The sequence below is a fragment of the Berghia stephanieae genome, chromosome 13 (assembly GCF_034508935.2).
Source record: "Berghia stephanieae isolate SIO BIC M18660-M18661 chromosome 13, UCSD_Bste_1.3, whole genome shotgun sequence".
NCBI classification, from domain to species: domain Eukaryota; kingdom Metazoa; phylum Mollusca; class Gastropoda; order Nudibranchia; family Aeolidiidae; genus Berghia; species Berghia stephanieae.
This window is the reverse complement of record NC_088372.1, coordinates 5,025,658-5,050,657: the sequence shown is the minus strand read 5'-3', so window position 1 is coordinate 5,050,657 and position 25,000 is coordinate 5,025,658. Positions and strand designations below refer to the sequence as shown.

Here is a 25,000-nt window from a genome sequence, read left to right as displayed (position 1 = left end):
TACCCTCCTTATACATGCCTGTGAGGTCAGTACTCAGTAGATAGTATGCGCTTGGTACCCGATGTGGGCAAGAACCGGAAACGGCAGAGTATCTGGTCGAACGATGTGTTGTGACGATGCTACCCGGCGGGACGAATGCGGATCGGACTTTGCTGATTGGGTCGATCGTCATAACATAGTAGTGTGAGAACCATAAGAGGCTGCTGCCATCCGGAAGTAAAACGGAGCAACACACAAAACAATGTGTAACCATGAGCGTTTATACAGTCTGGTTAATACAGTTTAGTGAGATTTACTCATAAACTTGGATGGCAAAAAGCAATAACAAAGACGTGAGTAACGTCAACTTCACACTATCAATAGCCATTAAAAACAAACAAAACAAAAAAAAACTTGAGCTTTTATAGATAGTATGCGCTTGGCTAAGAAGCTCATGACATTGCCATCCGGAGAATAACGGACCAACACACAAAACTGTGTGTATCCATGAACGTTTATAGTCTGGTTAATACAGTTAGTGAGAATTACTCATAAACGCGGATGGCAAAAAAAAAACAACAAAAAACAATAACAAAGACCTGAGTGACGTCAACTTCGAACTATCTATATATCATAATATTGATCAGCAAAATGAACTAACACAGTGTCACGTTTTTATAGCTTTAATGAAACATTTTTCTGTAAATTGTGGGATTTACAAAAGAAATTTGGGTGATAAAAGTATTGGTTGGATCGTAGCGAATGTGACGATTTTCCTAGGGTTAAACAAAATTCTTTAAATTGAACACGGATCACACGCACGAATATATGGAGTAAGAGAGAGAGAGAGAGAGAGAGAGAGAGAGAGAGAGAGAGAGAGAGAGAGAGAGAGAGAGAGAGAGAGAGAGAGAGTTGGGGGGGGGGAGGTGCAAGAGAAAAATTTGAATTTGGTCAATTTTGGGCATCAAAAAGAAATCTGTATAAGATGATGAATATGTTGTTCCGCCAGGCCATTATCGTAAGCCGATTTGCCACAAAAATATAGTAGTCACATTTACTCACTTTATTATTTTTTTTTCTATCCATCTTATTGGCTTTCGGATCTGAAGGTCTTGGGTTCGAGCCTCGCTTGGCGCATAGTTAAGTTGAGTCCTAGGAGAAGGCTCTTTACTCACATTCTCTCATCATACTCAAGTATAAAATGAGTACCTGGCCGTTAACAGCATTGTCTGTGTCCGAAAAAAAATAAAATAATATCGCCGAAAAGGCGTCATATCCCGTCCTGCATTTTAAATGTTGCTGTTGGCCAGGGACTCCTTTGTAAAGCGCTTCGAGCATGTTTAGTGGATATTGCGCTATATAAAAGCTCAATTTTTTAAATTTAAGTGTTGCTGTTGGCCAGGGACTCCTTTGTAAAGCGATTTGGGTACATTTAGTGGATATTGCGCTACATAAATACTCAATTTTATAATTTTTAATATTTTTTTTTTTGCCTAAATCTTTTTTTTTTTGTTCAGATCCTAGAAATGCTTGGATCCTCCAACGAGGAGTGGAAGGAATCGACCCGGTTCCCTCGGGTGACCCTGTGCGACTTCAAGATCCGACAACTCCAGAACATCCAGACCTGGACCGTCCAGTGCGTCCTGCCCATCAATCTGTTCAACGAGAAGATCTTCATGGTCATCTGGTTCTGGCTGGTTCTGGTGGCCACCATGACGTGCATCAACTTGATCAGGTGAGAGGAATTCGATTCAATAGTCTGATGCCAACCTTACGCATTTTTACGCATTTTCATTCATTGTACACATTTTTCTGAGGATTGTACGCATAATTAAATTTCTATTATTTAAGCATTTTTAGCATTCATGCACGTTTTGGTGTCCTTACACACTAAATGTTTCTTGACCCATCAGAATTATACATGGATCTGGAAGTTGATACAATTTATCATCTATAAAGTGTAAGCTTATTCATTATTTCAAATATTGATTATATCATTGCTAATATAGTCTAATTGCCCATTATCAGATTTAGTGCTAATTATCGAGTTTGCAGAATTGGACGCATTTTTTCAAAATCTTACTCATTTTGGCTCTCCATTGTACACATTTACATGGGCTAGGGTTGGCAGCAGAAACGGCGGCCATCGTGGTTCTAAACAAAAGAAAATAGGTACTTTTTATTCTTCATGCTGGCTAGAACCTTTTCACATCTATATGGACCTAGGCCAACAATTGGATTCCATAGTCTGATGTCACGTCGCCCCAGAAACGGCGACCATCGTGGTTCTAAACAAAAGAAAATAGGTACTTTTTATTCTTCATGCTGGCTAGAACCTTTTCACATCTATATGGACCTAGGCCAACAATTGGATTCCATAGCTGATGTCACGTCGCCCCAGAAACGGCGACCATCTTGGTTCTAAACAAAAGAAAATCGGTACTTTTTATTCTTCATGCTGGCTAGAACCTTTTCACATCTTTATGGACCCAGGCCAACAATTGGATTCCATAGTCTGATGCCACGTCGCCCCAGAAACGGCGACCATCGTGGTTCTAAACAAAAGAAATTCGGGTACTTTTTATTCTTCATTCTGGCTAGAACCTTTTCATGTCTTGTGATCAGAATGTGTAAAAGTCATGATCAGATTTATAATGTTTTTTTTTCCCCCTCTGGATACGCTTTTATGCTTGTCTGAGAAATATTTCATAAGGGCGTCCGCCATTGTTCCGATAGTTTAGAGCGAGTTACTAAGTTACCATGCGTCATTAGGAAGGAAGTGACGTCACGACTGTTGAAGCGTATTTGTGTGATTTCGTGCTGCGGCTATGTGGTCTAGTGGTTATGCCACTCGCTTTCGGATCGGAAGGTCCTGCGAGGGTTCGAGTCTCGCTCGTTCTGCGCATAGTTGAGAGTCCTTGGAGAAGGCTCTTTACTCACATTATCTCACTGTACTCAGGTGTCAAATGAGTACCTGGCTGTTAACAGCGTTGTCTCTGTTTGAAAAAAAAAAATTGTAATATCGCCTAACAGGCATCATGTCCCGTCTTTCATGTTAAATGTTGCTGTTGGCCAGGGACCTTTTGTAAAGAAAGCACTTTGAGCACCTTTAGTGGATATTGCGCTGCATAAAAAAGCTCAATTTAAAAAAAAATATATATAGGCAGTGGTGCCAACCTTACGTTAAAAATTTAAAAATACTACGTATTCTTAAGCATTTTTTGCTCACGGTCCACTTTTGCTAAGGAGTGTACGTATTTTTAATTATTTTTTTTTATTATTTAAGCATTTTTAACAATCATACACTCTTCTAGTGTATTTAAACCAGTGCTGATGGTTTTCCTCGGATCCGCCGAAATCCGCGATTTTGGAGTCCAGAGGAGGAATTTCCTCCTTTTAAAAATTACATTTTCTCGAAACAATGTGCTAGCAATGAGAGAGTTGATGTGTGGTGGAACACACAGGTGCAGTTTCCCACTCTCCAGAAGTTAGCTAGAGTATCAATGATAGATTATCATCTCAATTGCTCTAAAAGTGGGGGTTAGTGCAGTAAAAATGGGGCTTAAAGGCAATCGTTCAACATTTTCCTACTTTTTCACTTTTTGTCACCATCAGCACTGTTAAACACTTTAATCTGTTTGTTAATATAAATAATAAAACAGGTTTCCACCCAAATTAAAAGGGTTATTGAAGTGAATTGAGTGATAAGTTACATCAAGTACAACAGCAAGCCATTTTGACGGTTTTCTCAAACTACTCTTTATTTCCTGTTTATGTAAGGGACGTAACTAAGATAATGATTATTTCCCTTTATCCCTTTTAATCTATTACAGTTATAATAATTATAGTTGTTTGTGCATGTTTGATTGTTCCATATTTTTTTATCCATTTTCATGTCTCTTTTATCTCCTTTTCCAGCTGGCTGTACAGAATCATCATGAAGCGTAACCGCGCCGGCTACATCAAGAAATACCTCAAGATCAACAACGAACTCCACACCGGATTCGACAAGAAATTGTGTCAGAAATTCGCCGACGATTATCTACGAGACGACGGCGTGTTCGTCATCCGGGTCGTGTCCAAAAACTCGACGGAACTGGTGGCCACCGATCTGGTGGACAAGTTGTGGAAGTTGTACAAGGCCAAGAGGTCAAAACGTACGGACGAACCCACGCCGGACTACCAGCCACCCCCACAAAACCAAGCAGCTCATGACAAGGAGAAGGAAGCTTTAGCACAGAATTGAAAGTGAAAGCGAACGCACGGCAAACAACACTGCCAATAAATAATAATAATAATAATTACAAAAAAAACGTTATTTGATAAATATATATAATAAAGATAATATGTGTCTGATGACTATAATGATTATGAAAATGTTGACAATATTTAAAAACACTTTTTAAGAAAAAAAAAGTGGATGAAGCCAGTGATTTTGTCAATATTTTTATGTTTGAAATGTTCAAGGGTGTGTTCCAATTCTTACCATTGGCCTTTCATTTATTAAGTCATGTTTAAAAAACAAAAAGAAGTTAAATGATAAGATTAAATTTGATCTACTAAATGTGAAAGAATTTTTCATCTCTTGATAGATGATAGTGCATAGGGAAGGAAAGAAAAATAGTTTATACAATTTATATACGTGATCTGTGATCTGCGAGGGGCATTATTTTATTCTTTTCTTTCTTTTTATATTTTGCAAAGCCTTATTATTTATAGTCTTTTTAAAGAAAAACAAAAAACAAAACATTTTACAGTTGTTAGCCATACTATCTCTTTGTCGTGACAAATCTCAATCATTAATTTTCTATATTTAATCTTGTGTTTAAAAAAATAATTCAACTACGTAGCATTGATTCTTATTAATAATTTATGTAGATTTGTATATTGAATTTTTGATAAGGGAAAAAAAAACAACAGCATAATTGTTGTTTTTTTTTCTTTTCATTTATTCTACTCCCAACTAAAAATAAAAATGTAAAAAAATAAATAAATAGATAAAACTAAGGATAGAAATATTTGAGAAAAAAATAATAAATTATTTTTAAAATTATAAAAAAAATTTGATCTTTTTGTAGGTTGAATTCTGATTGTCTAGTCCATACAGACGCATTGCATGTGTTAGACCAATGGTATAAGGTTCAAAACCCTTTTCTAGCCAAACTTTGTCATGTGTATAAATTATACGATAAAACCATTTCATAATTGAATTGATTCTTTTTGCCAAGAGGTAAAGTTCAAAGGATGCGTGTTGATTGATATGATGTCATTTGGCACTGGACTACCGAAAGATGAGCACACACACACACAAACTTTCTGTACGCAAATCGGATCATTCCATCCTTTCACACTTTTCCCCAAATATATTGTAAAAGAATTGCAGCCCAGTCGGTCGGAATTGTTTCTTTGTTTAGCGAGGCTCTCTCTACCTCTACTCTCAAAATGGAAGTAAGAAAATAGGTTTTCGAAAGTCTTATATATCTCTTTTTTTTTTTTTAATTGAAGAATATACGGCTGCACAATGTCACCGTCGTGAGATCTGAAGTGTTTTGTAAAGGAACGCGTATTTTTCGATTAATTAATTAGTGTGCTCAAATTTTCTTGATAAATAACGAAATACACCGGTGGGCGGATGGAGCAGAGAAATGAAACAGAGACATATATTGAATTCCTTGTCTGGAACTCCCTGGATTGTAAGATTGTCTAACAAGGGGCAATTATTTGAAAATAAGCCGTTAAACACGGCCTGACAGACACATCTGAGGAGATGTCATTCCACAGATATTGTGTCTTGTTATTAATTGATTGATACGTCTACGTCTAGAATTTCATCGAACAAATACTTTTAAAAAAAATATAATTATGTTATCGATTTTATTTTAAGTTGTTGATGATTTTTCCATTTGGAACTGACTTTTCAAATTTACTTGACAAAATTGTTGTTGTTTGATAACACGGTGTGTTCCATATTGCATCTTTAACATCCGCTTCTGTGCCAGTGTAGAAAATATAAAATAAATAAATAATAAAATTCCCTTCATTTGGGAATACCACTTGTTTGAACGTATGTCTGGAGAGGCAAAGTCCCTTCATTTGGGAATACCACTTGTTTGAACGTATGTCTGGAGAGGCAAAGTCCCTTCATTTGGGAATACCACTTGTTTGAACGTATGTCTGGAGAGGCAAAGTCCCTTCATTTGGGAATACCACTTGTTTGAACGTATGTCTGGAGAGGCAAAGTCCCTTCATTTGGGAATACCACTTGTTTGAACGTATGTCTGGAGAGGCAAAGTCCCTTCATTTGGGAATACCACTTGTTTGAACGTATGTCTGGAGAGGCAAAGTCCCTTCATTTGGGAATACCACTTGTTTGAACGTATGTCTGGAGAGGCAAAGTGCCTTCATTTGGGAATACCACTTGTTTGAACGCATGTCTGGAGAGGCAAATCCCTTCTTTTGGGAATACCACTTGTTTGAACGTATGTCTAGAGAGGCAAAGTCCCTTCATTTGAGAATACCACTTGTTTGAACGTATGTCTGGAAAGAAGCATCTATATGATTTTGCCATTTAAACTCTGTGTATATGTGTGTGTGGCATTCAAAACGTATTATGGTTTTCACCACATTCAAAAGCTGAGAAATGTTTCAATCAATCACTAAGGCAATCTGACAATTTTGTACAAGGAAAGGTGAAAGGTCAGTTTCAAATGGAAAGGTTGATGCTTCACCAGGTGACCTTTTAAAACATGAAACCCAAAGGATGTTTGTTGATGTTGTTATTGTTGTCATTGTCGTTGTTGTTAATGAAGTGGCCTTTTGATCTCTTGTTCTTTGGACCAATGCTATGTTTTATTACGAGGAGATCAATGTTAAAAAAGAACATCAAACTTTTACACTGATTATAGATTTCATGTAACCATAAAATTGAATTTATGTAACTCTATATCTAATATTATTTTGTTGCAAAATCTTCTTTGGGTTTCTTGTTTTAATTGTCCTCATCTAGCATCTTTTCATATTGGAATTTATTTTATTTCATTTTTGATGTTTCATTCCGGATGTTTGTGAATATTATGAGGTTATGACAGAAAACCTGTTTTTATGTCATTTTTAACATCAACAAGAATGGTTGGGCTTTTGGCAAAGAAATTTTATTGTAAAACCTTTTTGGCCAGAAATCTTATAATTCAAATATGCATTGATCAATGAAGGCAATTCTAACCTGCCAATATGGCTACAACGTCTCAATGAAGGCAAAGCCCAACCCGCCAATATGGCTACAACGTCTCAATTAAGGCAAACCCCCAACCTGCCAATATGACTACAACGTCTCAATGAAGGCAAACCCTCAACTTGCCAATATGGCTACATCGTCTCAATGAAGGCAAAACCCCAACTTGCCAATATGGTGACAACGTCTCAATGAAGGCAAACCCCCAACTTGCCAATATGGCTACAACGTCTCAATGAAGGCAAACCCCCAACTTGCCAATATGGCTACATCGTCTCAATGAAGGCAAAACCCCAACTTGCCAAGATGGTGACAACGTCTCAATGAAGGCAAACCCCCAACTTGCCAATATGGTGACAACGTCTCAATGAAGGCAAACCCCCAACTTGCCAATATGGCTACAACGTCTCAATGAAGGCAAACCCCCAACCCGCCAATATGGTGACAATGTCTCAATGAAGGCAAACTCCCAACCTGCCAATATGGCTACAACGTCTCAATGAAGGCAAACCCCCAACCTGCCAATATGGCTACAACGTCTCAATGAAGGCAAACCCCCAACCTGCCAATATGGCTACAACGTCTCAATGAAGGCAAACCCCCAACCTGCCAATATCGCTACAACGTCTCAATGACGGAAGTTTGAATGTGATCAAAGACATAAATCAGACTATTTTGCCATAGCCTCAGAATACGCTGTTATACAAATATTAAAAGAATATAAACTAATCAACGACATTGACACCGTTTATTTGTAAATAACTAACCATCTCTTTCATATGTTATGATTGCATTTTAAAATATTATACAAATATATATATAGATATATTATAATCAACATGCAATTTAGAGTTTAGTCCAGTTTATAGTCATGAGCTTTCCATTGATACTTTGCCTTATTAATTCTTTGCAGGCGGGCTTTGATTTTACACCAATCTTATGAATAATAACGTAAGTGGAATGTAAGCTTCAATTTGATTACAAAAACAGATCAAATGAACGTTTCGGGTTTCCCCTTTATCAACAAAACAGGATGAATGAAACACCACAGATGAATAAGATGATGTGGTAGTGGCGTAACTTACGCCACTACCACATCATCTCATTCATCTGTGGTGTTTCATTCATCCTGTTTTGTTGATAAAGGGGAAACCCGAAACGTTCATTTGAAAAATAAAAGCTGTCATGTGAGGTTAGAGTAAAAGGGAATCCAGCCTGTAAAGAATTAAACAGATTTATTGTCATTGTTTTATATATAATAATAATAAAAATAATATGTTGAATATTTGATACGATTACAGAATGATTTATATAGCTCCACTGATTTTTGTATTGACATTGAATGGCCGTAGTCGATTTTGAAATACGGAACTTTTTATCGTTGTACACAGTCTTCCAATTTAAATAAGATCAGTCATTTCCTTGCAAGTCGTACAATTGTTTGGTCTGGTTTGAGGACAGGGGGGGGGGGGGGGAGGGGGGTATGGCTATGCTCGAGTTCGAAATGTTTTCCTAAAGTTGTTTCTTTTTTTATGTGTGGAAAAATTTTTATTTAGAAATATATTCTGGGTGGGGTTCCTGGTCTCCCATAGTGATCAGGGTGGCACTTACTGTGTCTTTTATATATCCCTATATCTGTTTTCTAATTTGCTTTTTGTCTTTGTCTTGGAATGAGATTATTTGGTTTTGCCCTGCCTGGCCCTTGTGAAAGTGCTTGGCTGGGAGGGAAACAGTCAAACGCATAGTTATTGTTTTGGGAAATGATATTTTTTTCCCTTGTAAATCATCTCTCTGTCATGTATTATATTTGTTATTTTGAGTGTATAATGTAAGCATTTGAGTGTATTCCTCTTAGTGGGATCTTGTGCTAGTGAATGGGTGAGACATTTAGGTGATCTCAAACTAAGTACGTTGATAGTGTGCTCTTGGAATCTACATCTGATTCCCTATTTGAACAATTTCCCCTTTGTCTTACTTTTTCCTCAAGTCCTTTTAATTGTACATCTAGAATATTTTTACTATCCAATTTTCTTCCTTTTTTACTGGCGTGGATATGATCTAAATGTGTTGCAAGCGCCGTAAAACCCTTAAAAATAAAAATGATAATTGGCATTCTCTATCAACTCGTATAATGTCAATCCTGTCCATTCCTGGATGTTATCAGACAATATTTCCTTCTGTCTTTCTCTTCCTCCGTGCCTTGCATATAACTCACTGTCTTGCTCAAGCTGTTAAATATTATGGGATAGTCGAATTGTCCTCAATACCAGCCCATTATTCCCTGTACGACATTAGTCAAGTTTCTAATTAACCATTGAATAATATTGTCATTCCTTCCTGGCACTCGATGCCCAAAATAGATTTGATGGGATTCATAAGGTTGTTTATTCGTCTTAAACGTGTCGCAAAATTTCATTAGAGATTTTAAAGGCAAAATGAATAAATAAAAAGCAAGATAAATAATAACCATTAACTGTCGCACTCTGGAGATATTCGTATTTAAAAATTTGGCCAGAAAACTCATCCTTCAAATATCGATCGATTTAAATGACCTTCATCTTGGCAAAAACTCTCAAACCTGGGGCCTCATGAGTTTTTTTCAAAGATGAGGGTCATATAGATCAATGGATATTTGAAGGACGATTTTTATGGCCAAATTTTTTAATACGTTTCTTTCCAGCGCATGGCCATTAACTGGTTAAAATCTACAACGTGAATAAGAGAGTATTTCTTCAAATGTTTGAAAGTTTGAGTAGGTTGGTACTCAATACAAACGACCTTAAGATGCACGTTACGTGAAATAAATACGCAAAACATTGCATTGCATTCCACCATCCAGCTCACATTCAACAACAACAACAACAGTCTTCCTTCCCCAAGCGGCTTGCCTTGAAGTCCTTTTACACCTCTCCTTATATTATATATTTCATCGTGATGTTGTTTTGATAATTGGGGACCATTACGATTCCATTGTTTTATCCAGTGCTTGACCATGTTTATGTATACCATAATTATATTGTTTTAAAGGACCATTTAAGACAACAAAACATTCTACTCACTTGTCATTCCTTGAAGAAAAATCAATTACAAATTAACAACAAAATAAGAAACACAAAATGTTTCATAAAAATCAAAGCCATATATTTGAATATGTGGAAAGTCAATTTATTAAAAAGAGTTAAAAGATTAATCTGGGTGGGGTTCCTGACCTCCCACAGTGGGCAGGGAGTCACTTGCTGTGTCTTCTATCCCCTTATGTCTGTTTTCCAACATCCTTTCTATCTTTGTCTTAGAACGAGGTTTCTTTGTTTTGTCCCTGGTCCTGGCCGAATACCCTGGCTGAGAAGGAAACGGTCAAATGTATAGTTAAGTTTTGGGAGATGATATTTTTTCCTTGTATATCATCTCTCTGTTATGTATTGTTATTTTTTCCGTTTTTAACATATGATTTATAAACATTTGAGTGTATCCCTCTTAGCGGGGACCTGTGCTTGTCTATGGATGAGACTTAGGTGATCTCAAACTAAGTACTTTGTGCTTTTGGAATCTACATCTGTTTCCTATTTGAACCATTTCCCCTTTGTCTTAACCTTTCTTGAGTGCTTTGATTGTAATTCTATAACTTTTTACTATCCCATTTTCTTCCTTTTTACTGGCACTGATATAACCTAAATGTGTAGCAAGCGCCGTAAAACCCTTCAAAACAAACAAACAAACATTTCTTGTCATTATTCACTATTACTCTTAGGTTTCCTAATAAATTTAGAACTATGGTCATTGCAGGTGGCATATTTTCATTACAAGAAAATGCTGATTTGGTTTCGCATTTCTTTGAATAACTCTGCACGATCCAGATTTACAGTAGATTCTCACTTGTCAATATTCAATACGGACAACTGACTGATTAATGCATTGTCAATGTATTCTTTTGTATATATAAATTCAATATATTATATATATTCATATATTCACTTCATTGGGTGGCAGGTCACAGATTACAACGATTGTTTTTTGTACAGTTTTTATTTCATTATTCGTTATTTCCCTATGCAACTTATGTTAAGATACAATGACTATACAACAACAACAACAACAACAATTAATCAATGATAACATTAAAAGAAGCAGAAAACAATGAAATCAAATTAACTACTACTACTACTACTACTACTACTACTACTACTACTACTACTACTACTACTACTACTACTACTACGAGTAACAGCAACAACATCAATAGTAATATGGCAACAGGAACAAAAACAACAACATCTCATGCCAACACCAATTGTTCTCCAAAGGATCGCCATTATAAATCTGCTAATTTTCTACTTAAACTCATGAATTATGCGTCGTGTTTTTACGAACTACTAAACATTGCAATTTCATCAAAATCACAAAGTCTCATCGAAGAGAACTACGCAAATATCAAAAAATAGCATCGGCACTTTATATAAATGATCATGTCAATGTAAAATTTTTTTTTTTTTTTATATCTTGATTTATGTTATAAAATGTAGATTTTGCATTTCCTTCGAATTTTAGCATTAATTAGTAGTACTTATCTCTATTGTTGCTTTTTTTTTTTTTTTTTAAACATAAATGGGCAGTTTTTTTTTTGTAAAATGTGGCATTCACAGATACAAGGTATTTGCTAGGAATTCTATGAATAGATAACTTATCTTTGAACATCTTTATCACAAGTGCGATTTTCCTGTTACTTTTGGTTTAGGGCTAAAATCTTATTTCGACATGTTTTTCTTTTTTTTCTTTTCTTTTTTTTCTTTTCTTTTAAAGCTATGTGCGATTCCTTATTGAGGCTTATAGAAGATAAACTTGGTTTTAAAAAAATTAGATTGGATGGTTCAGCTTATAGTCCAGAAAAATATTGTAACTCTTGTGAGGAAAAAAGGCACTGTCATTAAGTCATTACTCCCAATGCAGCAAGATGACCCTCAGTTTTGGTTTTGGAATGTTTTCCGAGTTTCTATATCAGTTGAAAATCAGACTTGTGGAGAAAGGTTCAAGTTTTATATACCACATTATATTTTTCAACATGTTGTGAATTTTGTACTTAATCAAACTTTTATAGTGGTTTATTATATTCCTTCTTTCTTCTCCTCCCCCCCCCCACCCCTTTATGCAATCAAAAGATGTACAAAAATATAAATATGATATACATGTATAGTGTTTTTGTTTATTAAAATCACTATTATTATTAATATTATTATTATGGTTATTATTATTATTTTTATTATTATTATTATTATTATTATTGTTATTATTATTATTGTCATTATTATTGTTATTATTATTATTATTATTATTATTATTATTATTATTACATTTCGGGACCAATTTCATGTTGTAATATGCCTTAAATAACATTTTAATACATTGTCTATACTTAATCTTGATCAACAATAATTGCCAGTAATACGATGCGCTCATTAGTCGGTATAATGGAACAAAAAACAAACCAAACCCAACACAATGACATCGTCTATTTATCTGCTATATTTCATTCTTTCTCGTGTATTCGCTAGTGTAATTCAATTCCTACTTAATCTGTTGCAATGTTCAACATTCCTTCTTTTTTATCCTGTTCTATTCCATGAAGAAAATGAATAAGAAAAATGGCATTATGTACTATGTACCTATATTAATTCTTTTACAAAGTTTCACCATAAAACTTGTTTTAAGAACTTTTTTTCTACCCCAGTTTCTCCCTTTTTACTGGCGCTGATATGACCTTAATGTGTTGCAAGCGCTGTAAAACCCTTAAAAATAAACAAACAAGCAAAAATTATAATGAATATAATTGAAATCAGCACTGTTTCTCTATCTAGAGACTGCCATATGGACACCGATTTGAGCTTTCAGCGTGGTACAGTATTTTTGGTCTTTGCTTCGTAATCTAGACCATACCTGCCTAGTTCTCATACTACTAAACATTCGTAGAAATACGAATTTTTGGCTCCAGGTACAGAGCTGCATAGATGGTCTCTTTGACTCAATACATTTAGTTGAAAAGGAAAGTCTAGCTCCTTAGAACCTATATTCAGTACTTTTAGGAGCATTTTTGGACCACGCTGGGAGCAAATTGTTTATTTCTAAAGTTATTTAAAGTGAATTTTTCTTTCTTTTTTTTTCCCTTGGAAACTACGAATTTTTGAAATTTCAGGTTGGCAGCTTGTGTTTTGCAAGCGCCGTAAAACCCTTAAAAACAAAACAATCAACAGGTTGGCAGCTCTGAGCTAGAGATACTGACGTTGCATCCTCTCACGTGAACTCACTCAATCCTAGAGATTTTGCTGCTTTTCGAAATACTATCATTAACATGTTCAAACTAAAAACATTAGCTTTGATACTACACCTATCGTTTGTCTCAGAAAAATGTAATAAATAGGCATGGAGTAAAAGTAACCCCGGGTATACTACGGATATAGTCGGAGTTAGGGTTGAGTGAGTTAAAAGGAAATTCATTTTGGTTTCTATTTGCTCTTGTTAAATATTCCTTGATTGGGCCATTTCCATTTTTGAAGGTACTTGTAATTCCAAAATGAAGCATTCTTATATTATCCTTTGTTATATTTCTATAAATAACAATGTGGCATTGAACGTAAGCTTCGATTTAATATACGAAAGCAGATAAAATTGATGTTTCGGGTTTCCCCTTTATTGATAAATTTTACCTGTTTTCGTATATTAAATGGAAGCTTACATTGAATTTCACATTGTTATTTATTTCTTCCAGCTTCGAGCAGCAACATTTGCTTTATTCATTTATTTCTATACACTTCATTTTTCATTCACAAGCTCGGGGCCATGTTTATTTCTATACACTTCATTCACAAGCTCAGGGGGGGGGGGGCAATGTTTATTTCCATACACTTCATTCACAAGCTCGGGGCGCCAACAAAACACGACATTCCTACCATGCTATAGATAGAGAGTGTATCGTAGTTGATCTCGTCTTTCAAAACTTCGTTAGAATTTGGAAGACGTTTGTAGTTAAGCTGGGGAAAAAAAACCCATCTTATCCTATTTTTTTTTTTTTTTTTTTTTTTTGGCTAAGCTACATAGACTACATTTTGTTAGAGAGAAAGATATAGGGAGTAAATGTAACTCACATACATATATATATATAATATATATATATAAGGGAACATCACAACACTACATTGTTGGTTTTGTGTTGTTCCCTTATATTATGTGACCCTTCGCCTCAAAACGGTATTAAGTCGGGATGGTTAAGGTGTTGAAAATTGAATTTATAGCCAGAAATATCCGAGTTGTGTTGAGTTTGTATGTTTTATTGAGGAGAATGGATATCATATTTTAGAGTGCTAATGCCAATAAATTTATATTTTTGACCAGTTTTCACATGAAATTCGGCTTTTTTAAAAGCATATGGTTCGTTCCGACATAATACCGTTTTGAGACGATGGGTCACATATACGAGTCACATTTAATACTCCCTTTATCTTTCTCTCTTCATCTTATTGGCTCATTTAGGCACTTCTAGTTTTTGGGTTTAGTACATTTTTTTTTTGTTAATTGCACCAAATAGTTTGCTTTGTGAACGGACGTTTCTTAAGAGCTAGATAAATTGTATTATTATTATTATGAAATGTTTCTTGGAATATTGAGTTTTTGTTTGTTTATACATTTGTGACCCTTCACCACAAAACGGTATTAAGTCGGGTTGGTTAAGATGTTGAAAATGGAATTTATAGCCAGAACTTGTGTTGAGTTTGTATGATTTATTGAGGAGAATGGATACAATATTTTAGTGTGCCAACAATTTATATTTTTGACCAGTTTAACATTTAATTCGGCTTTTAAGCATCTGGTTCGTTCCGACATAATACCGTTTTGAGACAATAGGTCACATTTGTATTACTAGAATTTGGTACCATCAACTGGTGTAACTTTGCCTTATAAGGAAAATATGCCTCGTTAATACAGGACCAATTGGAGCATGTTTTAGTTTCGTGAGCAGTTATTTCCTTTCATTTAAAATCAAATCTTTTTTTTTACAAGGGGAAATAACTACAACAAAAAAATTGACGTGACTCGAAATGCTTCAAATTCCGTGTACTTATATACACAGGTCTGATAACCCAAATTGTTGTGACCTCATTGTTGGAATTGGAAGTAGGTACTCGCAAATGGATGTAAATTAGGGGATCATTACAACAATGTTAATAAAACAGGCCCATAATTGCGTTTGGTTGTCAGACCTAACTATATGTGCGCGTTGCTTAAACTTTCTCCGAGTTCACCCTCATTGAAAATCGAACAAATTCGTTCGATTTTCCGTGCATATGAACTCGAGAGTTTTAACTCCGTGTTTTTTGTTTTTGTTTTCCAAATAATTTCCAAGCCATGAGGCAAAATTACCCCATGTTATTTTACTGTACCATACATAAATTTTCAAATTTTTCAAGCTCTCTCTCCCTATTTCCAATATCCTGATTCTTTCCATTTTCCTCTTCAGATATTACCATCAAATTTAATTATATTAATATCATTATTATGTCTTCAATCAAACTTGCCGATTAAAATTGTAATCAAAGCAAATACAGTTTTTTCTTTTTTCTTCCATGTCCAAATTGATTTTCAATTGTTTATTTGTGCGGCTATGTGGTCTTGTGGTATGACACTCGCTTTCGGATCGGAAGGTCCTGGGTTCGAGCTTCGCGCTCGGCGCATAGTTGAGTCCTTGGAAAAGGCTCTTTACTCACATTCTCTCACCGTACTCAGGTGTAAAATGAGTACCTGGTCGTTAACAGCATTGTCTTTGTCCGAAAAATTGTAATATCGCCTACAGGCGTCATGTCCCGTCCTACATGTTAAATGGTGCTGTTGACCAGGGACCCCTTGTAAAGCGCTTTGAGCACATTTAGTGGATATTGCGCTATATAAAGCTCAATTTATTTATTTCTTTTGCTAATTTCGTCTTAGTCTTTCACAAACCACTCGCTGGGTGGGGTTCCCGACCTCCCATAGTGGACAGGGAGGTACATACTGCATCTTCTATCCCCCTATATCTGTTTCCCAACTTGCTTTCTGTCTTGTCTTGGTATGAGATTACTTGGTTTTATCCTTACCCTGTCACTTACCGTCACTTTTGTTTAAAAAGAATAGTGCAACCAAAAATCGTTTTTTTTTTAAATTTCAACATCTTATAGTGAGTGAAAACATTATTAACTTCGGAAAAGAAGAGGAAAAGACTTGGAGGATGGAAAGAGGGAACTCGCTGATAAGTTCATAACTGGGAACTAAAAGAGCAGAACCCCAGGATGCATGACAAAAATGTTAGAAGAAAGAAACCTCATCAGCCTCCAATGAAGAAGAAAAGAAACCCGTCTGTCATTCACGTTCGAGATTATAACAGATCAAATACCATCAATAAAGGCAGACTCTTCTTTCACGCCACGACCAAACAAAAGAAAAATCCGAGCACTCACTTTTGCCAACCACATAACCGAAAACCCCATTGAGAGATACGCCACAAACAATTCGAACTGCTTCAAAATCCCACAGACAAGAACACAAAACTACAAAAATTCTTTCTTCATTAGAACTATCTCGGAGTGGAATGGGCTGGATGAACTGATCATCATGGCACCACACCTGAACGATTTCAAGGCCCGACTGACCTGGGCCCGCGCCCAATGAGGACGCCGCTGAAATACAACCAGATCATTGGTTTCTTCAGCGCCAACCAAACAGATACAAGTGGAGATCAGGCCACTGCACTGGGCCTAGCTAGCCTGATCAGAGGGAAAAGAAAGAAGGAGAAGGTCCCGTGTTTCCAGGCCAGACACTTGTACTTGTAATGATAAAACAAAGTACTTTGATAGTGTGCTCCTGGAATCTACATCGGTTTCCTAATTATAATACAAAGTACTTTGATAGTGTGCTCTTGGAATCTACATCGGTTTCCTAATGATAAAACAAAGTACTTTGATAGTGTGCTCTTGGAATCTACATCGGTTTCCTAATGATAAAACAAAGTACTTTGATAGTGTGCTCTTGGAATCTACATCGGTTTCCTAATGATAAAACAAAGTACTTTGATAATGTGCTCTTGGAATCTACATCGGTTTCCTAATGATAAAACAAAGTACTTTGATAGTGTGCTCTTGGAATCTACATCGGTTTCCTAATGATAAAACAAAGTACTTTGATAGTGTGCTCTTGGAATCTACATCGGTTTCCTAATGATAATGCGATTTGTTGATTGAAGACCTACCTACCCTTCGCTTAATATTACATAAAGCGTTGTATGATGATTTAGAATTACAAAGAGGCATCAAAAATAATAAACCATCCTGTTGATGAAGTAGAAAGAATTCATGGAAAAGCAATAGAAAGGAAAGCATTCTCAATTACCAACAATAAAAAAAAAACATATTTTATACCATGAATTTGGTCTTTTGCCATCTGGGAGAAGTTTTTGTCAGATTAAATGTGGAACTAACAAGTATAAATCAACGTTCGTTCCATCAGCAATAAAAATGTTGAATATTTCATATGGTACAGCAAAACCTAGGATTGATGCGTTGACTGATTGACTGATTAACTTGTTTAATGTTAGATGAAGTGACCAATTGATAATGATGATAATATTTGGTGTTGAATTGCCAAGAATGTAACGAATTGAAAATGAAATGAATATGTTAATGTTGTGTATGTCGCACGCGTGAAAGAAAGAGAGGAAGAGAGAGAGGGAGAGAGAGAGAATGGGTAGAGGTGTCTGTTCAATGTTATAGTTATCATATAACGTTATAACAAGTGTAACTAAATGACAAATTGCCATATTTATGGACAATAAAGATCTATTATTATTATTATTATTATTATAAAACAAAGTACTTTGATAGTGTGCTCTTGGAATCTTCATCGGTTTCCTAATGATAAAACAAAGTACTTTGATAGTGTGCTCTTGGAATCTACATCGGTTTCCTATTTGTACCAATTCCCCTTTTTTCTTACCTTTTCTTCTGTGTTTTGATTATAATTCTAGAACTTTTTACTATCCCATTTTCTTCCTTTTTACTGGCGCTGATATGACCTTAATGTGTTGCAAGCGCCGTAAAACCCTTAATAACAAAACCAAACAATAAATTAAATGGAGCTGGAGACCAAGGTTCACAATCACGATACATTTTTTAATGTTTTGTTTGTTTGTTTTTGTCTGCTCGGTCGTGGTTATGAGATTGATTCTTGTACCTGGGGCGTGGAGGTAATTGGTTTGAATTAAATGAGTCATGATTTGTCTCCCTTTCATGATGACCTCTTTTCGTCTCCTTGTAATTATAAGAAATAATCAATAAAATTTAATTAATGTATTTCGTTTTTTTGGGGGGTTATTTTTCTTTTTTTTTTCATATATAACAAGTTGTCTGTTGTTGTATTTGCTGTTGTTATTGTTGATGATGATGACGATGATGATGATGGTGATGATGATGGTGATGGTGATGATGATGATGATGATGATGATTATGATGATGATGATGATGATGATGATGGTGACGATGGTGATGATGATGATGATGATGATGATGATGGTGACGATGGTGATGATGATGATGATGATGATGATGATGATGATGATCCTGATGATGATGATGATGATGATGATGATGATGATGATGATGATGCAGGATAATGTCTGAACTCATGGTGCAGCCATGACACGAGGGTATTTGCAAAAAGAATACTCCGAATACGAGATGGCTCCCCCCCCCACCCCCCCCCCCCCACCCCACACTGACCAAAAAATGACGTCAAAATGCCAGTCTTTGGCCACAAAAGAAAACAAATCGTGAGTTGTATTCAATAGTTCAACCAATGAAATAACTCGTTTTCATGAGCTCTACTAACGACAACTCACTAAGCGGTGCAAAAACCAAATAATGACGTCAAAATGCCAGTCCTTTTGGATTTCAGTATCAGGCTATAACATAACGATGGCTACGTTCAAACACCGATCTATTTAAACGACCCCCATCTTGGCAAAAAAAAAACAAACCCAACTCTTAAGCCTTGTATTTCATCGAAGACCTCGCGAAGTCCCAGGTTTGAGAGTTTTTGACAAGATGGGGGTCATTAAAATGGATCCATACTTAAAGGACGAGTTTTCTGGCCAAATTTTTAAATTCGCGTCATTCCAACATACGACAGTTAACTGGTAACTGAACCATAAATTGATTCACAAAGATTTGTTAGATTTGTTTCTTAGCGACGTGTACAACCTATATGTGACCCCTCATCTCAAAACGGTATTAAGTCGGGATAACTAAGTTGCTGAAAATTGAATTTGTGGCCAGAAATAAACTTCCGTTGAGTTTATTTGTTTTACTGAGGAGAATGAATATCATATTTTAGAGTGCTGAATACCAGTCATTCATCATTTTGACCAGTTTAGTTTAAATTTGACTTTTAAGCATCTGATTCATCCCGACATAATACCGTTTTGAGGCGAAGGGTCACATATTGTACAGGTCTGATATCCGAACCCACTTTTGGGCCTAGTTTAACACTGGTGAAATAAATGGACAATATTTCACGTCATTTTTGTAGATTTCCATTACAGCAATGAGCCCAAAATGAAATTGGGTTACCAGGCCTGCAAATAAGTGCACGTCGTTTCTTAGCCATCTCCCTTTTTTTTTAATCGTTGAAAAGAAAAACGTGAACAGATTCACAGAGGTCTGATAACCAAGCACATTTCATAATGGGTTTGATTTAACATTGTTGTACAAGGAGATGGGGGCAATGAGATGGAGTTATGTGTGACAAACAAATTTCCGCAAGGCTAAAAGGGAAAATATATACATCTGTTCTGTATCTGTATGGTTGGCGCTGAAGAAACCAATGGTCTGGTTTTATTTCAGCGGCGTCCTCATTGGGCGCGGGCTTATGTCAGTCGGGCCTTGAAATAGTTCAGGTGTGGTGCCATGATGACCAGTTCACCCAGCCCATTCCAGGTTGTAAGACCAGCAATGTTTTATGGACCAGAGACAGCAGCTACAACAAAGAAATAAGATAGAGAAGTTGAGGTGGCAGAAATGAGGATGTTGAGATGGTCACTTGGCTGGACAAGAAAAGATAAAGTGAGAAATGAACGAATTCGAAGGTAGACTGAAGTGAAGAATGTATCACTAAAGATGAGAGAAGATAGATTGAAATGGTTGGGAAATGTAAAGAAACGAGAGAGGAAGTACGTGGAAAGGAAAGTATTGGACATACAATTAGCGGGAAAGAGGAAAAAGGGACGCCCAAAGACTAGATCGTGGGATAATGTAAAGGATGATATGAAAGAACTGGGCCTGGAGGAAGATGATGCTCTGAACCGAGATGCATAGAGATGTCGCATTCATTATGGCAACCCTGCAAAATGCGGGATGAGCTGAAAGAAGAAGAAGAAGAAGAAGAGAAGAGAGAAGAAGTAAGAAAGATAAAGAAGAAGAAGAAGAAGAAGAAGAAGAAGAAAAGAGAGAGAAGAAGAAGAAGAGAAGAAGAAGAAGAAGAAGAGAAGAGAAGAAGAAGAAGAAGAAGAAGAAGAAGAAGAAGAAGAAGAAGAAGAAGAAGAAGAAGAAGAAGAGAAGAAAAGAAGAGAGAGAAGAAGAAGAAGAGAAGAAGAAGAAGAAGAAGAGAAGAAGAAGAAGAAGAAGAAGAGAAGAAGAAGAAGAAGAAGAAGAAGAAGAAGAAGAAGAAAGAAGAAGAAGAAGAAGAAGAAGAAGAAGAAGAAGAAGAAGAAGAAGAAGAAGAAGAAGAAGAAGAAGAAGAAGAAGAAGAGAAGAAGAAGAAGAAGAAAGAAGAAGAAGAAGAAAGAAAGAAGAAGAAGAAGAAGAAGAAGAAGAAGAAGAAGAAGAAGAAGAAGAAGAAGAAGAAAGAAGAAGAGAAGAAGAAGAAGAAGAAGAAGAAGAAGAAGAAGAAGAAGAAGAAGAAGAAGAAGAAGAAGAAGAAGAAGAAGAAGAAGAAGAAGAGAGAGAAGAAGAAGAAGAAGAAGAAGAAGAAGAAGAAGAAGAAGAAGAAGAAGAAGAAGAAGAAGAAGAAGAAGAAGAAGAAGAAGAAGAAGAAGAAAGAAGAAGAAGAAGAAGAAGAAGAAGAAGAAGAAGAAGAAGAAGAGAAGAAGAAGAAGAAGAAGAAGAAGAAGAAGAGAAGAAGAAGAAGAAGAAGAAGAGAAGAAGAAGAAGAAGAAGAAAGAAGAAGAAGAAGAAGAAGAAGAAGAAGAAGAAGAAGAAGAAGAAGGAAGAAGAAGAGAAGAAGAAGAAGAAGAAGGAAGAAGAAGAAGAAGAAGAAGAAGAAGAAGAGAAGAAGAAGAAGAAGAAGAAGAAGAAGAAGAAGAAGAAGAAGAAGAAGAAGAAAGAAGAGAAGAAGAAGAAGAAAGAAGAAGAAGAAGAAGAAGAAGAAGAAGAAGAAGAAGAAGAAGAAGAAGAAGAAGAAGAAGAAGAAGAAGAAGAAGAAAGAAGAAGAAGAAGAAGAGAAGAAGAAGAAGAAGAAGAAGAAGAAGAAGAAGAAGAAGAAGAAGAAGAAAGAAGAAGAAGAAGAAGAAGAAGAAGAAGGAAGAAGAAGAAGAAGAAGAAGAGAAGAAGAAGAAGAAGAAGGAAGAAGAAGAAGAAGAAGAAGAAGAAGAAGAAGAAGAAGAAGAAGAAGAAGAAGAAGAAGAAGAAGAAGAAGAAGAAGAAGAAGAAGAAGAGAAGAAGAAGAAGAAGAAGAAGAAGAAGAAGAAGAAGAAGAAGAAGAAGAAGAAGAAGAAGAAGAAGAAGAAGAAGAAGAAGAAGAAAGAAGAGAAGAAGAAAGAAGGAAGAAGAAGAAAGAAGAAGAAGAAGAAGAAGAAGAAGAAGAAGAAGAAGAAGAAGAAGAAGAAGAAGAAGAAGAAGAAGAAGAAGAAGAAGAAGAAGAAGAAGAAGAAGAAGAAGAAGAAGAAGAAGAAGAAGAAGAAGAAGAAGAAGAAGAAGAAGAAGAAGAAGAAGAAGAAGAAGAAGAAGAAGAAGAAGAAGAAGAGAAAAAGGGAAGAAGAGAAGAAGAAGAAGAAGAAGAAGAAGAAGTAAAGGACTATTTTGCATCGGTTTGAGAGTATTTCCAGTATAACAATGAGCCCATAACAATCTGGGTATCAGACCTGCAAAGAAGTACACGTTTGTTAAAGAATCGTATCAAAAATTATAAATGATGTTTGTTTTTGTTTTTAAGGGTTTTACGGCACTTGCAACACATTTAGGTTATATCAGCGCCAGTAAAAAGGAAGAAAATGGGATAGTAAAAAGTTATAGAGTTAGAATTAAAACACCCAAGAAAAAGTAAGAAATAGGGGAACTGGGAACAAATAGGGATCAGATGTAGATTCCAAGAGCATACCACCAATGAGATCACCTAAAAGTCTCATCCAGACACAAGCACAGGTCCCAACTAAGAGGAATACACTCAAATGTTTACCAATCATATAACATAATATGAAAACTAAACACAATACAATGCATAACAGAGAGATGATTTACAAGGAAAAAAATATAATCTCCCAAAACTATAACTATACATTCGACTGTTTCCCTCCCAGCCAAGGAGCTCCGGCAAGGATCAGGACAAAACTAAGTAATCTCATTCCAAGACAATGACAGGAAACAATTGGAAAACGGGTATGGGGGGATAGAAGACACAGCATGTACCTCCCCGCCCACTATGGGAAAAATTATAAATGACCATGTCGATATAAATGATTGAATTATGAAAGGATAAATAACCCCGTACATTACAAGTGGTGTCTAGTTTTATTCATTTTAACGATAGCGGAGAACCCCCAATGTTTGCAGGGAAATTATAGGGAAAAATCATGATATTAAAAGAACGAAATCAAAGATTAGTCAGGCGAAGTGAATGATTTGATTATTTCCCTTGAGATAACTCGGGGGGCCACGTCATAGTCGGAGTATTTTTTTAAATTTTTTATTTAAATATTATTTGTTTATTTGTGACCCATCGTCTCAAAACCGTATTATGTCGGAACGAACAAGATGCTTAGAAGCCGAATTAAATTGTTAAACTGGTCAAAAATATAAATTGTTTGCATTCGCACCCTAAAATATGGTATCCATTCTCCTCAATAAAACATACAAACTCAACACAAGTCTGATCTTTCTGGCTATAAATTCAATTTTCAACATCTTAACCAGCCCGACTTAATACCGTTTTCAGGCGAAGGGTCACATTTGTGCTTATCTATTTTAATTATTAATATTACTGCATTGTGAACATTTTGTTGTTTGTTTTGATTTTAACTCTCTCCTTACTAAACATTTTCAGTATTTTACCAAAATGGTAGAAACTTGAACAAGCTCTCTACAAAACAACTTTATGTTCTTATTAATTAAACAAAGACCATTTTTCAAAGTTTGTGATGTACAAAATAAATCTGAATAAGAATAAATGTATATTGTGTCGTAACAAATGTGACGATTTTGCTGTAGGTGGTAAGGAGAGGGTTAATGATTTTACGGCGCTTGTAGCACATTTACGTCATATCAGACCCAGTAACAAGGAAGAAAATTGGATCGTATAAACTTATAGAATTACAATTAAAGCAACCAAGAAAAGGTAAGACAAAGGTGAACTGGGAACAAATATGGATCAGATGTAGATTCCAACAGCATACCACCAATGTACTTAGTTTGAGATCACCTATAAGTCTCATCCGGACACAAGCACAACATCCAACAAAGAGGAATACACTCAAATGCGACATCATACATTCAAAATAACAAATATTATAATACATAACAGAAAGACGATTTACAAGGGAAAAAACACTATCATCTCCCAAAACTCTTACTATGCATTTGACTGTTTCCCTCCCAGCCAATGACTCTGGCCAAGGCCAGGACAAAACCAAGTAATCTCATTCCAAGACAAAGACAGAAAGCATGTTGGAAACCAGATATAAGAGGGATAGAAGACACAGTATGTACCTCCCTGCCCACTATGGGAGGTCAGGAACCCCACCCAGTGATAGGGGGATAGAAGACACAGTATATACTTCTCTGCCCACTATGGGAGGTCAGGAACCCCACCCAGTGATAGGGGGATAGAAGACACAGTATATACTTCTCTGCCCACTATGGGAGGCCAGGAACCCAAACCAGATATAGGGGGATAGAAGACACAGTATGTACTACTTCCCTGCCCACTATGGGAGGTCAGGAACCAAACCCAGATATAGGGGGATAGAAGACACAGTAAGTGCCTCCCTGCCCACTATGGGAGGTCAGGAACCAAACCCAGATATAGGGGGATAGAAGACACAGTAAGTGCCTCCCTGCCCACTATGGGAGGTCAGGAACCCCACCCAGATACAGGGCAGGGGGATAGAAGACACAGTATGTGCCTCCCTGCCCACTATGGGAGGTCAGGAACCCCACCCAGATATAGAGGGATAGAAGACACAGTAAGTTCCTCCCTGCCCACTATGGGAGGTCAGAAACCCCACCCAGTCATAGGGGGATAGAAGACACAGTATGTGCCTCCCTGCCCACTATGGGAGGTCAGGAACCCCACCCAGATATAGAGGGATAGAAGACACAGTAAGTTCCTCCCTGCCCACTATGGGAGGTCAGGAACCCCACCCAGATATAGGGGGATAGAAGACACGGTAAGTGCCTCCCTGCCCACTATGGGAGGCCAGGAACCCCACCTAGATACAGGGGGATAGAAGACACAGTATGTACTTCCCTGCCCACTATAGGAGGCCAGGAACCCCACCTAGGTGGACATTAT

General features: G+C 36.3%; 1 protein-coding gene and 1 long non-coding RNA gene across 10 annotated transcripts in view; one reads left to right on the top strand and one right to left on the bottom strand.

Moving 5' to 3' along the window:
- The window catches only part of LOC144959006 (innexin unc-9-like), an 80,826-nt gene extending 76,534 nt beyond the window's left edge, over positions 1 to 4,292 (top strand). For all 8 annotated transcript variants that reach the window (XM_078891332.1, XM_078891327.1, XM_078891328.1 and 5 more), the window contains 2 exons: positions 1,497 to 1,714; positions 3,898 to 4,292. In XM_078891332.1, coding sequence (XP_078747458.1) covers positions 1,497 to 1,714; positions 3,898 to 4,225 — 546 coding nt within the window. In that variant the 3' untranslated portion in view covers positions 4,226 to 4,292. The remainder of the gene's footprint in view (positions 1 to 1,496; positions 1,715 to 3,897) is intronic.
- Positions 4,293 to 10,415: 6,123 nt separating this feature from the next.
- LOC144959177 (uncharacterized) overlaps positions 10,416 to 25,000 on the bottom strand; it is a 92,535-nt gene continuing 77,950 nt past the window's right edge. For both annotated transcript variants that reach the window (XR_013642584.1, XR_013642582.1), the window contains one exon: positions 10,416 to 10,549. This is a non-coding gene — a long non-coding RNA (uncharacterized LOC144959177). The remainder of the gene's footprint in view (positions 10,550 to 25,000) is intronic.